The sequence below is a fragment of the Diabrotica virgifera genome, chromosome 3 (genome assembly GCF_917563875.1).
Source record: "Diabrotica virgifera virgifera chromosome 3, PGI_DIABVI_V3a".
NCBI lineage: Eukaryota > Metazoa > Arthropoda > Insecta > Coleoptera > Chrysomelidae > Diabrotica > Diabrotica virgifera.
Genome location: NC_065445.1, coordinates 124,119,848 through 124,135,643, shown reverse-complemented (window position 1 = coordinate 124,135,643; position 15,796 = coordinate 124,119,848). Strand labels below are relative to the sequence as shown.

The 15,796-nt window shown below is 31.8% G+C and overlaps 1 protein-coding gene across 1 annotated transcript in view; it reads right to left on the bottom strand.

Annotated features, from left to right (window-relative positions):
* Window positions 1-9,673: 9,673 nt before the first annotated feature.
* LOC126881298 (protein big brother-like) overlaps window positions 9,674-15,796 on the bottom strand; it is a 337,029-nt gene continuing 330,906 nt past the window's right edge. Inside the window, exon 5 of the mRNA XM_050645497.1 lies at window positions 9,674-13,880. Coding sequence (XP_050501454.1) covers window positions 13,859-13,880 — 22 coding nt within the window. The 3' untranslated portion in view covers window positions 9,674-13,858. The remainder of the gene's footprint in view (window positions 13,881-15,796) is intronic.

Here is a 15,796-nt window from a genome sequence, read left to right as displayed (position 1 = left end):
AGATCAACAGTAGACCAAATATTTACGATCCAACAAATAGTAAAAAAAAACTGGAAATTCAACCGAGATGTACACCAAATTTTCGTAAATTTTCAGCGACTATTTCACTCATCTTAAAATTTTCACATAATCTGACCAATCACAAACCAAAGACAGCTTGTGTTATCGCGAAAACACCAACTGTCTTTCAATTTTAATTGGTCTATCAGCTTCGTGTTTTCAACGACGTAACCATGGATACCGATCGCAAAGCAAAGTTTGACGTTTGCCAAAAAAATCATTGTAGCTGTATACGTCAAAATGAGTCGTTTCGGTGGTACTTCAAACGAAGTTATAAACCAAAACATTGAAGAAAATATACCGAGTAACACAAGAAAATCTAAATCTTATATATGGAGACAATTTATGATGTTCTGTGTGGATCTCAACTACAAATTAGATCCAGAAAATAACAACGAAAGACTTGCATTCATTCTAAAAGACTGGGCCTTCAACTATTTATTGTTATAGGTAAAAAATAATTATAACAAATTATTTATAGTTATAATAAATATTTCATGATTATGACTAATTGTGAATTATTCAAAAAATGGGTAGATTTGGGTTACCTAGATCAAATGTATTATTATTAAATTCCTTCCTCTCATTCTACTGAATTTTTGACCTATCACTTTGTTCGTGAAATAGTCTAATAAAATACCACTCGTGATTTAATTTATCTTATAAGTCTGTCTTTTATTTCTAAACTCAACTGAGTTGCTTAAAGAAAACACCACTCGTCCTACGGACTCGTGGTGTTTTCAAGCAACTCAGTTTCGTTTAGAAGTAAATCGACAGACTTATCGCGAAAATTGAATCACTAGTGGTATTACTATTGAGCATATGATTCGAAAAAGAAGCAGCAGGCTATGGCTAGCAATGCTATAAATGGGAATACCAAGAAAATTAGTGGAGTTAAACTCAAATGTGCGTGACAAACTCATATGCACATAGAGCTTCACGATACAATACAATATCGATACTTTTTAAGTACATATTGAGTTTGTATTGGTTATGCCAATGAAGTATCGTATTGAGTATCGATATCGGCAATACTTTCTTATAAAAATATCATATTGCTATTGATTTCGATACGATATCGATACAATACTCGATAAAATATCGACACAAAAAGGATTATTAAATATAATAATCCTTGACATAGTTAAAAAGACATTAAAATTAATAAAAAAAACTATTTTTTATTCATTTATCACTATCTTTATTAAACAAAGCTCTTAAAATATACATAGTGCAGTCACTGAAGGTGGATTTGAGCCTCTGATTTCGTTGAACCTCAATAGATTCTTTTGAAAATTGGTGAGTGCTTAGAGGATACCTTAAGGAACAAAGGTGACAGTGCCGATTTGCGTTCTTTGCATTTTAGAGGTGAAATCCACCCTTGCTTTAAAATTATTTTTTATATTTCTGAAAGTGCAGCCATCGAAGGTTTTCACCTCCGATTTCGTTGAACCTCCATTGATTCTCATGAAAATTGGTGGGTAGTTAGAGGATACCTCAGGAAACAAAAATGATATGGTGCCAACTTGGGCCTCTTGCATTTTAGGGGTGAAATCCACCCTTTTTATATGGAAAAATGCAGATTTAAGCATTATGGCATAAGTATAATTTATGATTGTAATTGATTTTTCAACTCTTTTAGCAACCTTAGCCTAAATAAAATTTCACGTAATTGTTATAGCAATTAATGTTGGGCAACAATAACCCACAAATAATGAAGTATCATAAATAGAAATAGGAAATAATGAAGAATCATAAAAGAGCATTTCAATACAATGCGAAAATAAAAGGTGCTCCATTTGAGAAAACTCAAGAAACACTCATTCAGTTTCGACCAATCCTGTAGACTAAAATTAAAACATTTAGCTATATTAACAATTTTTAGCAATAGACTATATTAAAAATAATTTGAACATAAATAGATTTCTTATAACTTATAGATTCTTATAAAAATTTAATATGGCTGAATACTTCTTTGAAAGTAGACTAAAACTTACTAATTCTGTATTGTTTAAAAACTACTTTTGAAAAGTTAGGGAAGTCCCCGGGGTACAATTCAGTATTTTTGTTGAAAATTATTCTTGCGTCATCATCACTCACTTCCATAATATTGCCACAAATTCCACTTGATAAACAGTGTAATCACAACAGTCATTTACTCACTCTCAAGAGTTTCAAGTTCAGACACTAAAGTGTAAAATATTATAACAGCTGATGCTTGGGTTGCAGATCACTTAATACTTTTATGTAAATAATTATGATCTAAATACCTATTCCACAAAATATAATCAAACAACCGTAGCTTTTATTTTTTTTTCTCGATATCGATATTTTCAATAGTATCGAGGCAAGCGTGTCGACAATACAAGAGTATTGTATTGATTTCAGATAATGAGTATCGTATCGACATTAATATTGCTAAGGTGTGTATTGTATCGGTATCGTATTAGTTTTCGATACGATATCAATACAATATCGATATTTTTATCGAATATCGTGAAGTTCTATATGCACATGCACAGGAAAAATTAGGAAACAGAACATCAGGACTTAGACAATCACGTTGAAATTAAATTTTTCCTTACAATTAGCAAGCAAAATGTCATCTGAGCTGACAGGGGATTTACGAATCGAGGATCAAAAGTATTGTTGGCCTTTGCTGATGATCTAAATGCAGTCGCTCATTCTACAAGAGACCTGAGAGAGCTGATTTATGTTTTCAGAGCTCGAGGAAGAAACAGGTAGTTTGGGCCTTCGAGTAAATGAAGAGAAGACGAAATACATGCTCGTAACCAAAAATCTAAGACCAAGAGTTAGGTAGAACATAACTATTAATGACCACAACTTCGAATCAAAGTAGTAAAACAGTTTACAAATCGACAAGGAAAAAGGTTTTCCTGTATTGTATCTGGCTGTATACCATACATCACAAAAAATATAAGTAAAATCCTTTATAAAAGGTATATTTATTAAAATTCCCTAAAAAGGGCTACATAACAAAAGCAGAACTAGTTTTCGATCTAATTACAGATCATCATCAGTGCTGAACCTAAAATAAGTATAACCTATAACCTATAAAAGAGTTTAAATATCTGGGGGTAGTAATCACAGATGACAACCACATAGGAAAAGAGGTCTCAGCAAGGATAGCTGTGGGGAATAGAGCATTATACTCCCTATCATCATTATTAAGATCTAAGCTGCTAAAAAGAAAATCTAAATTAAGACTACAACGGATATGTCAATTACTAGATACTTATTGACAACTAGATAACCAGACATATAAAAGCTAACCAGATAATATGAGCTGGTCATATGGTAATACTAGAGGAAGACGGATACTAGACAGTTCCAGAAAAAGACGGAAGGATGATGTTGAGGCCAGAATTGGGGTACAATAATCAACAATGGAAGAGCAAGATCGTAGAGGATGGAGGCAATAATGAATGAGGCAAAGACTCACCCCGAAGTGTAAAGCCAGTCAAGAAGAAGATATTGACAACGCTTTACAAAATAATGATGTCATTTACATTGTTCTGATTCTCTTTCCTAAAACTGAAAACAATCATGCTTTTGCAAACGAATAATAACCACTACGACCCTCTCTTTCACTTCCACCCACAATAACCCTGTGTCATAAAATCCAACATATTTAACTTCCTGGATAATTATATTGATTAGTTCTAATTATACGGGGGATGTAATTCCATACTTAGACAAGTACCGGCAATTTGGTATTGACCTATTGATTTTCCTGTCACGAATTAATTGTCCTTGTCAATGATACACGTAGGAGTATAAAAGAATTTAGGGTGGATGTACGTTATTCACGAAACGTAAATAAAAGCTTAATTTTAAACCCTATCAGGAAATAGATGTCAGTAATATTTACAAAAAGTCTTATAAATCTATTTCTATTGTATAAATATTAGTCCCAGAAATGAAAATTAACCTGTTGTAAAAATTGTTTTAATGAAAACTATAGATTTCTCACTTCATATTAGAAAAATAAGAAGTAATTTCGATTTAATTTCAGTTTCAAGTCTTTTCAATTTTATTCTGTGTTTCGTGTACTGACTTTGTGTTTATTTCTTCCTGTTGTCGTATCTATCCTTATGACTGTGTCATAGGACACATGTTCCTTCCTATCAGTCCAGTAACAAGAAAAGACCAGATATTTTTGACTTTCTGGAAAATATGTACGTATTACACACCCAACATTTACACAACCAACCTATTAAAGAACCCACACCAAACGTTACTGACCCATCTCATAATTTTTGGAAAGACACAATAGGGGAAAGGAGGGTAAGATGGAAGGATAGGGCAAGATGGAAATTACCTATAAAACCCGAACTGCGCAATGAAGCGCCCGGATCCACACTCACACAGATGCAGGCGAACCTCTTTCATTTACAAACGACGCACGGCTCAATCAGTTCAGGTCAGCTAATGAGTGTACACGCTTCCTTCTTATTTTCGCAGTTAAATATTACGCAATTATTGAATTTTTGTGATACGATTATTTAAACAAGGTATATAATATCATTATTATGCATTTATACAAAGTATCTATTAGGTACAGGTTATCTGAATTGATATTTAAATAAGAGAAATAATAAAGCATTTTTAAAATATTGATATTATTATTGGAAAGGGGCATATGGGCAAGATGGAAAATTGCAACTTAGGGCAAGTTGGAAGATAATAGTTAGGCAAAAATAAAAGCAAGGAAATAGGAACCTGCGAGAATAAAAGAAAAGGTAAAGGAAAAGGGACAAAAACAGAAAAAGTTAAAAATATTGTACAACATTTAGAAGTCTTCACAAAATGATGTGTTCTGTGTATGTGGTGAACGTTATGTGGAACCGCCCACAGAGGACTGGGTACAATGTCCTGTATTTAATGGTTGGGCACATGAATTGTGTACCGAGACAGAAGATGGCAGTTTTATGTGTGTAAACTGTAAAATGTAGTGCTTTCCTATACATTCCATCTTGCCCGAACAAGCTTTCCATCCTGCCCTCAGGGTAAGGGCAAGATGGAATTTTTGACATTATTTTTTAATTACTCATAAAAAAATTCTACTTATTATTAATAATATTTAATGGCTGACTTTTATAACTGTATAAGGTCTCTTTCAAGAATGATTGAAATGAAAGTTTTGTATTACTTTGTTTTATTTTTTTACACATCATAAAGTTAAGCCTTCCATCTTGCCCTCCCTTCCCCTACATAAGCGAAAATCCAAAAGTCGATTGCATCGAAATTAGTATGATAAAATTGATCCAAATAATTTCATAACCCAGACATCTAAAGTGAAAGTTATCCTCCAACACCAAATTGTTCTATACGGTCCACATAATGTTCAGAAAAAAGTCATACCATTTTGAGCGTCGGGTTTGGGGGGGCGAGAGGGGGGAGAAATCGGTAAATTCGTAGTTTTTTACGTTTTTCGTCAATATTTCTAAAACTATGCGGTTTAGCATGAACCACCTTCTATACGAAAATGTTCTACATTAAATTTTAAATAAAAAAAGTCCTATGCATAATCCTTCTAAAATGAACGGTTCCAAAGTTACGTAAATAGTATAATGTAATCTGTAATTGGTCCAAAAAACGCCTTACCCAGACATCCAAAGTAACAGTTTTCCTCCAACACCAAATTGTTCTATATGGTACACATATTATTCAGTAAAAAGTTACATCATTTTGAGGGTCCGGTTTGGGGGGAAAATGGGAGAAAAGTCGGTAAATTAGAAGTTTTTTTACGTTTTTCGTCAATAGTTCTAAAACTATGCTTTAGCGTAAACAATGTTCTATACAAAACTGTTCTACATATTATTTAAAACAAAAAAGATCCTATACATAATTGTTATAAAATCAACGGTTCCAGAGTTACGGAGGATGAAAAGTGGAGGTTTTCGACACTTTTTATATTATTTGGACAATTGATGATGATTTTGGGTGGTAAGGTTGACGTTTCTTCAAGAGCTTATCACTAACATACCATCGGCCACTAAAATAGCAAATTCGATTTACAAAAAAATTTCTTTCATCAGTAATAATATTATAAATTGCCCAAAAAATATAAAAATTATCGAAAACCTCACTTTTCACCCTCCGTAACTCTGGAACCGTTGATTTTATAACAATTATGTATTGGACCTTTTTTGTTTTAAATTTTATGTAGAAAATTTGAGTATAGAACATAATTTACGCTAAAGCATAGTTTTAGAAATATTGACGAAAAACGTAAAACAACTATGTACTAATTTACCGACTTCTCCCCCATCTCCCAAACCGGACGCTCAAATTGGTGTAACTTTTTACTGAACAACTAGTGGAAGTGGACCATATAGAACAATTTTTTGTTGGAGGAAAACTGTTACTTTGGATGTCTGGGTTAGGCCTTTTTTTGTACCAATTATAATATACTATCTCCGTAACTTTGGAACCGTTCATTTTAGAAAGATTATGCATAGGGCCTTTTTTATTTCAAATTTTATATAGAATATTTTTGTATGGAAGGTTGTTCATGCTAAACTGCATAGTTTTAGAAATATTGACGAAAAACGTAAAAAACTACGAATTTACCGATTTCTCCCCCCTCTCCCCCCAAACCCAACGCTCAAAATGGTGTGACTTTTTTCTGAACATTATGTGGACCATATAGAACAATTTGGTGTTGGAGGATAACTTTCACTTTGGATATCTGAGTTTGGGTCTAGTTATACCATACTAAATAGCATTATATAGTTCGTATCATATTATAAATACTAAATAGCAATAAATAATCATTTTAGCATGGGCCTCATATGGTGCTCTACCAGACACCTTTAAGAGCACCGTGCCAATTTATTTGAAAAAAAAGATGTTCGACCACAATGTGTGCTGCCAGTTAGTACTTACGGCGCCGAAATACTTTCCTTAACCCAGGCCACAACAACCAAACTAAAAGAGTGGCCGAAAGCAGAATTGAACGGTTGTTATAAGGAGTTGTTATAAGGTGTTTTAGTAGGACTAACTCTCAGCTGTTATAGGGTTCGAACTGAGAAAATAAGAAGGACAGACGTCACAGATAGAGCGTATAGCATAGTTGAAGTGGAACTGGACAGCCTCTATGTGGTCAGCATTAGAATAAACAATATGCGAGGTATCCAAAAATATACAATGTGGAGACTACGAAGCAGAGGTAGACCACCTACACGATGGACAGATGACTTCACACTAATCGCTGAGAATTGTCTTAAAGTAAGCTCAGGGCTGACAGAAATGGAAAAAAATAGGGGAAGCCTATGTTCAACTTTGGAAGCAGAAGGTTGGATGATGATGATGATGATTATGATGATTGTGATACGTAAATCATTGTTTTGCAAAATAATGACTGAAACTGTATAATGACTGTATGAAATTTGTTACTATTTAATTCTTTATTTAAAAATGTTACCTAATTATAAAATGTATCTATTGTGCTGGTTTATAACTAACTACGTTTATAAACTAACTACGCTTACCTGAGTACAGTAATTTTCATCGTTTGTAGTACTGTTCTTCTTATTTTTCTTCTTCTTCTTTTTGTGTAGACATGACTCTGTCTGTATTTTCAATGTACCTACTTCTAGTAAGTCCATGATTTTCGTGCTGTTTCCTCTTTCCACTGATCGTTTTTCTATTGGGGTAGCTGTCTCTCCCCGTCCTTACTACTCAATTTACTGTCATTCGGCTTATGTAGTCGTTCCATTCTACTCTTCTGTTTCTTACCTAGTTATTAATGTTATTCACCTTACATCTCCATCATATTATATCTGTACTTCTAGCTGTGCCCCATAGTGTCTTACCATCGATTTTTCTAAGGGTTTTCATCTTAACTGTTTGTAGCATTTTTTTTTGTTCGCTCTGTGTCAGGTATATAGTGTTTCTGTCGCGTATGACATTATTGGTCTATTGACTATTTTGTAAATTCTGCCTTTGGGGAAATTAAGCAATTTAAAATTATTAAAATCATTACAAGTTGAGTTTTTACACAAAACTTGTCAAAGTCGCGAATCGCTTCTACAGTGAAAATATCCAAGTAAGAGCTCAGCGGTTCTTTCTGCGCTTCGAGCACTCTGTGTGAATTAATTTGAAATCTGCTAGAGCGCAGAGTATTTCCACGTATACTCCTATTCTGCTTCTATTGTATATTATAATATCGTTTATAGTACGTTTTTTAACGGTAAAATATGCAAAACCTCTAAATTTTAAAGATCCGCTTGGATTGCCATGAATTTTGGCATATGTAGGGATAGCTAACATGTCAAAGAAAAAAAAATGATATTGTGTCGATGTGTGCTTTTGCCCTGGGGCTAAGGCTGAGTTTCACACCCTCTCGGGGGTGAAAAAAATATGTCCAAAATAAATCCGGAAATGGATAAACTGACTAATTCTAAATAACTTGTGTTCTATAGACTTTTTTCACCAAGTCAATACTTTTCGAGTTATTTGCGAGTGAGTATGTTCATTTTTCAACAAAATAACTACATACGTTTTTAGACGGTTTCTCGCAAATAACTCAAAAAGTAAGCATTTTGTTGAAACAACATTCGTAGCAAAAATGTAGCCTGTAAAAAAGTGAAAAAATGGTGTATATTATTATATTAGGTCTCTACACCTAGTAGAAGCAGAGTTATAGCTAATGAAAAATAAGTTCATATTCGTCAAATTAAAATTCGAATATTTTAACGTGAAATAACCAAAAAATGAAGCACTTTTTGGGGAAAACTCATTAGGTACAACTTTTTAAAGTGTTTTAAAGCTTTATTTTTGTTTTATAAAAAAATTTTAGCTTCAAAAGTAAACAAGTTACACTCAAAATAAAGTTGGTCCATTTTTTTTGTTAAAAAAAATCGGGAAAATCACCCCTTAACTAATAGCATCTAAAATGAACTTAATCGTTACTACTTATCTGTAAGTTTCATCGGTTTAAAGTCCTTATTTTTAAAAGGACTGTAGCTAAAAAAAGCTTGAACGAGTCACTAATCATGAGTGTACGCAAATTTAGAAACAGCAAATCTTAACCAATATTTGTCTTACAGAAAAACAACAAAATATAAAATATTCAGGAAAGCAAAGCCGACTTTTTTTATTACTTAAGATTTTTGATATCTCCAACAGTTTTTAAGTTATTTAAAAAAAAATTAAAATTTAAAAATTACTAAAACACTTTGAATCGACGAAACTTACAGATCATATAAACATAACATAAGGTAAAGTAATTTGTGAAGCGGTAACGATTAATTTCATTTAAGTTGCTTATTGGGGGATCTTCTAACTGTTTATCTATTTAGACTTACTTTGGACATATATTTTTTCACCCCCGAGAGGGAGTGAAACCCACCCCCATGGAAAAAGCACACATCAGCACAATATCACTTTTTTTTCTTTGACATGTTAGCTATCCGTATATATGCCAAATTTAATGACAATCCAAGCGGTGTTTTAAAATTTGGAGTAAAACCGTGAAACGTTTAGTTATCTTCAATGTTTGTTTCTAGTTTCATTGAATCGATGCTAGTTATAATTTTTTGGGTTTGTCTTTTAATTTTAAGTGTCTTGAAAAGAAAAAATTCAGTTATACTTAACGTTTATTTTATTACTCATTTAATATTTTACAAAATACAAGGACGATTATCTACATTGATACGGAGACTAGGATAGAGACGGAAGTTGTTATATTTTTTTCTATTACTACTAAGACATGTTTACACTCACAAATCCTAATTTTTTTATTTTTGTTATTTCTAGATTATTCTACATAGATATTTTACATATCAATAAAATAGGGGAGTGCAATTAGAACGAAAACATGCATTGTTTCGGAAAAATTCAAACAAGCTTATATTTTTCTAAAACTTTTTTTGTTAGTTTATATACATGTTAAAGTAAAAAGTTCTACTCGCAGATTTGGCCGCTAATTGTTTATTAATTGTTTAAACAATATCAATTGTTTTGTATAAATAATTTTAAAAATATCGTTGAATTCATCATTTTATTTTGATCAAATATGTTTCTATTTTGTTTTTGACTATGCTGAATCCGAATATGGCATTACAATTTAAAAATTCTTATACAGAAGCTCTTATACAGTATGTCTGCGTAGCTAGGAACCACATGCAAAACTTTTTTATTATCAATGTTACGAAAAAAAGTTATTCTTTATAAAATGCTCTGAATAGTCAAAAATTTAAAACTCAACCGTCATATATCAAATTTTATCAATTTTATACGAGTTATGTCAAAAATATAAATTTCGTTAAAGAGTAAAGTACCTTCATATTCCAGAATATCAAAAAATGCTATTATGAAAAGTTGTTTGAAATTAAAAACTATGTTTTAATCTACAATTACATCATTCTAATCGAAAAAAAATTTGAATTTTTTCTCAAATTACGATACTTATCATCATTTTATTACAATTATGATAACTATTTTATTATCACTTTTACGAAAAAAAGTTATTATTCATAAAATGCTCTCCCTGGTCTAAAATTTAAGATAAAACCATCAGATATCAAACTTTTTTAATTTTATACGAGGTAAGTAAAAAATATGATTTTTCTTAAGAGTAAGTGCCTTTATTATTCACAATATTTTAATTAGAAGGATGTAATTGAACACTAAAACAAATTTTTTAATTCCAAACAACTTTTCTTAATAACAATTTTCGATATTGTGAAATGTAACGGTACTTTACTCTTGAGTGAAATTCATATTTTTTGACATACCTCGTATAAAATTAATAAAAGTTGATATTTGATGGTTGCATCATAGATTATATACGATGCAGAGTATTTTATAAAGAATATCTTTTTTTCGTAAACTGATAATAAAAAAGTTATCAATAGGTTCCAAGTTACGTAGACATACTGTATAAAAGCTTAAAAAAAATTTTTTTGCAGAACATTTATTATTGTTAAAGCTTATTATTAAATGTATTTTAGGTAAGTTTTACAGAAAAAAGTTTTGATCACTTTGTATAAACCTTTTTTTTAGCTGGTAATTTACGGTTTTTGTATTACATTTTTGTTATCTTTCTTAATTTTCTCAAAAAGAAATAGTTTATTTCATTTCTAAAGTAAAATAATTTAGTGCATTTTAAATATTACATCCTAAAATTTAAAAAAGCACTTATAAAACTGTAATCTTCTTCTTCTTTAAGTGCCATCTCCGCGGCGGAGGTCGGCAATCATCATAGCTATTCGTATTTTAGAGATGGCTGCTCTGAAAAGTTCATTTGATGTACATCCGTACCACTCTCTCAGGTTGCGCAGCCACGATATTCTGCGTCTTCCTATGCTTCTCTTTCCTTGAATCTTTCCCTGCATAATCAATTGGAGCAAGCTGTACCTCTCTCCACGTGTAATATGTCCGAGATATTCCAATTTTCTTGTTTTGATGGTATTTAGGATTTCCATTTCTTTATTCATCTTTCTCAGAACCTCTTTGTTTGTAACGTGTTCTGTCCACGATATTTTCAGAATTCTTCTGTACACCCACAGCTCGAATGATTCTAGTTTTTTCATTGATGCAGCATTCAAGGTCCAAGCTTCCATTCCATAAAACAAAGTCGAGAAAACGTAGCACCTAGCCAATCTAACTCTTAGCTCCAACTTCAAATCTCTTGTGCAGAGCACTTTCCTCATTTTGTTAAAATTTGCTCTAGCCTTTTCTATTCTGATTTTGATTTCCTGTAAGTAATCTCCTGTGGAGTTGATCATTGTTCCAAGGTATGCATATTTATCGACTCGTTCGATATTGGATCCGTTTATGATGAGATTTTCGTTATTTCTTTGAGTTTTCGATATCCTCATAAACTTTGTCTTCTTGACATTCATTGTTAGCCCATATTCTTGTCCAAACTCTGCTATTCTGGTCACCAGCCTCTGAAGATCCCCAATATTTTCAGCTAAGATGACAGTGTCATCCGCATATCTAATGTTGTTAATGGAAACTCCATTTACCTTTATTCCAGCTGTTTCACCCTCAAGAGCTTTTTTCAAAAACTGTAATAGATCTGTTCAAACTTGAGTAATACCGTCTTAAAATATTGGTAATTGTATAAAACTACGAAAATTTCAAATATTACATTTTTTTAGACGTCATATCATTTGAATTAAATGTTTGAGATTTTTTTTGAATGAAACATCATTTAGTAAGATGCTTGAAAGGTGCAGAATTGAGGGTTTTATAAGAAAAATTGTATTAGTTACACATTTTTAAATCATTTTTAAACAAAATTCATGTAAGGTTCACTTTCCGCCCACACCGTACTTATGCCCATGAATTTTATTTCTTTTTATTATAACCATTAGATTGTTTAATTATTCTTCTTTCATGTTCAATTTTTAAAATTTCATTTGATCCATTAGTTAAAGAATTACATTAAAATAACTAAACCGTGCACTTCGCCGTACGCTAGTTTACAGTGCGCCAATGTTTGTGAGAAGGGTGACTTTAGAGTTATAAATAAAAAATTATAGAAGATACAGATTTAAGTAATTTTAGAAAAATCTTTATAGAAGGTTTTTGTTGTAAAATTTTCTGAATTTTTCAACGGTCTAGTAAGTTTTTTTCTACAATATATATTTTCGGAGTTATTTAAAAAAACATCTAATTTCGCAGTTCATTTGTTTAATAAAAAATGAAGCACCCACTTCTCGAGTAGAATTTTTTGATATGTTGTTTATTAAACATTTTTTAATGAAATTACAAAAAGTTCTATCTTGTTTGATTTTTTCCCGAAGTGAAAATCTATATGCACTCCCCTAAAAATAAAAATAAAAAACAATGTTTAACCAAAAATTAATTTTATTAAACTTTTTGAATTCAATTTTTAAAATACCTTAGAAGACTCATTTGTATTTCATATGACTCATATTTTTGATTTTGATTAACTAAAACTAAGCAATCTCAAGCCATTAAAAAAGCATCAAAAGAGTAAAATAAATAGCAGTTAGGAAACTAGAAATGAAAGATTAAATTTGATTTACACAATTTAATTAAAAAAACCTTAACTGAAAATTTGCAAAAGATGGCATTACAAAAAATTATGAGACATAGAATGATAATATTTTGGACACCATTATAATACATAAGGACGACAGGGGAACTCCACAGATAAGAAAGCGTTGATCTTATGAAACTTTCTAGAAAAATATGGATGATAAAAGTACTGTTAATTAGTTAAAAGTTATTATTCTCATGATTAATCGATTGAAATAAAGGACATCCATCTGTTTGATGACTATGGCAATGGAGAAAACGATGTACCAATCAAAAGAATTGCCATTTTTTAAAGCGATTCGCTCTTATTCAATTTGTAGCAGTTCGTAATATTTGAACCATTGAAGGAGAATAACTAACTAAGCTGGTACGGACACATTTACATAATGGAAGATAAATTCGGTCAAAACGGTTCATGAAGCAATAAGAGCAAGAAGCAGAAAAAAATTGACTATACATTGCTGTCATAATTTTGTCCAACGGTTTATTTTATTAACCAAATATTATATGATTTTCTTTAAAAATTATGTTAAATAATAGTTTACTGCTTTTATGTTTTCATTGATTCAACTTAAATTTATTGAATATCGTCTTTTGCTTTGTACTTCTTAATCTGTAACAAAATTATCTTAATGCATAATAAACAAATATTACACTTATTTTAACAATTTTTCTCTTACTTATATGTATAAATAATTTAAACCTAATTTACAATAACATTGTATCACATGTGTTGTGGTAAGACTTACTGATATTAAGTCATTCTTCTCTCAGCCCTGAAACAAAAAGATTAGAAGATTAGTTATGAGAACAATAATAACTACAATATATTAACTTATAATAAATGCAACATAATTCAGAATAAAGTAAAGTTAACTCCAAGATTCAACAACATAAACTAATAAGTACCTACTCCTATCATTTTGGTATCAAATAATCAATCATCAAAGAATCTATAAAAATGACCTTAGATGTTGACCATGTTAGTGACTTGAAGTGGCCATTGTGTGAAGCAGCTAAAGATTTAATTCATCGTCGACGATGTGTAAATCCTTATGTGGTACCACGAAGCTCAGAAAGTTCCACCCAGGTGGATAGGATATGTCCCACCAAAAAATTTACAAGACCAAAAAACTATAATTAGTCCAGGGCGCATCTGTTTTGAGATGGACGTTGAGAGGTGACTAATATTTTTTTGGAGAAATTGCTGGAAATTAACTCTTATAATAATAATTAAGTTATCCTTTCACTCAAAAAGGTCCGGAACATTGTTTAAATAATCAAAATGTCAAAAAATGAAGGAAAAATTCGATTTTTTCTTTGTTTTTTGATTATAACTTTAAAAGTCTTCACTTACGAGAAAAGTTGCACTAGCATAAAAGTTGCATAATTAAATTTCTTACAATATAGGATTGGTTAAAAATTTTAAAAATTGTCACCCTTGTTGCAAAATAGCAATAATTGCGAAAAAAAAAACATAAAAAAACAAGTATTGGCATTTTATGTTTTTCAACCATTTATGCTACACTTAGGACCTTCATATTTTACCCAAAGAAACTTTATGATATATTAAAACAATACCATACATTCCAATAAGATCAGTTCAATACATTTTGAAAAATAAATTTTGCAATCCAGCTTTCGCAAAAAAAAATCATGTTTTTTTAAATGTTGCAGGACTGAAATAAAGCAGATAGCAAGTTGAATTTTTTTTACATATAGAAGAAGTACCATTCATCTGCAATTTGCAAAATTAAAATCGATTAAAAATGAATAACCATTTTCAATTTCGTTGCAAAACGAAAATACAGCCGAACCATATTCCAGTCCAATCAGAGAGTGCTGCAAGCACCTCTACCGGTTTCGAAACTCATTAGTCTCTCATCAGGAGGCACATATGCTGCTCTCCCTGATCCAACCAAAACAAACCCCAGCGTGCAGTCCCGAATTGCAACGAACGAAATGGCATAGATGCCCTAGCGGCAACTGCTAGCAAAAGACTAAGTTTTCACTCTAATGGCATATAACATATCCCACCAGAATGAAAACAATGGGAACCTTCTCTGGTTACACCTCCGAGGCTTCTACAATTTGCAAGCCATACGGATGCTGAGACTAAGGAAGATGAGGGAATTCTACAATTTACAATTCACGTCACATCTGCTCAGCGCGGTAAAGTTCCAACGAGACTGGTTCCCTTCATACTCCACACAGAGTAAATGTAAATCAAAAATGAATAACCATTTTCAATTTCGTTGCAAAACGAAAATACAGCCGAACCATATTCCAGTCCAATCAGAGAGTGCTACAAGCACCTCTACCGGTTTCGAAACTCATTAGTCTCTCATCAGGAGGCACATATGCTGCTCTCCCTGATCCAACCAAAACAAACCCCAGCGTGCAGTCCCGAATTGCAACGAACGAAATGGCATAGATGCCCTAGCGGCAACTGCTAGCAAAAGACTAAGTTTTCACTCTAATGGCATATAACATATCCCACCAGAATGAAAACAATGGGAACCTTCTCTGGTTACACCTCCGAGGCTTCTACAATTTGCAAGCCATACGGATGCTGAGACTAAGGAAGATGAGGGAATTCTACAATTTACAATTCACGTCACATCTGCTCAGCGCGGTAAAGTTCCAACGAGACTGGTTCCCTTCATACTCCACACAGAGTAAATGTAAATCA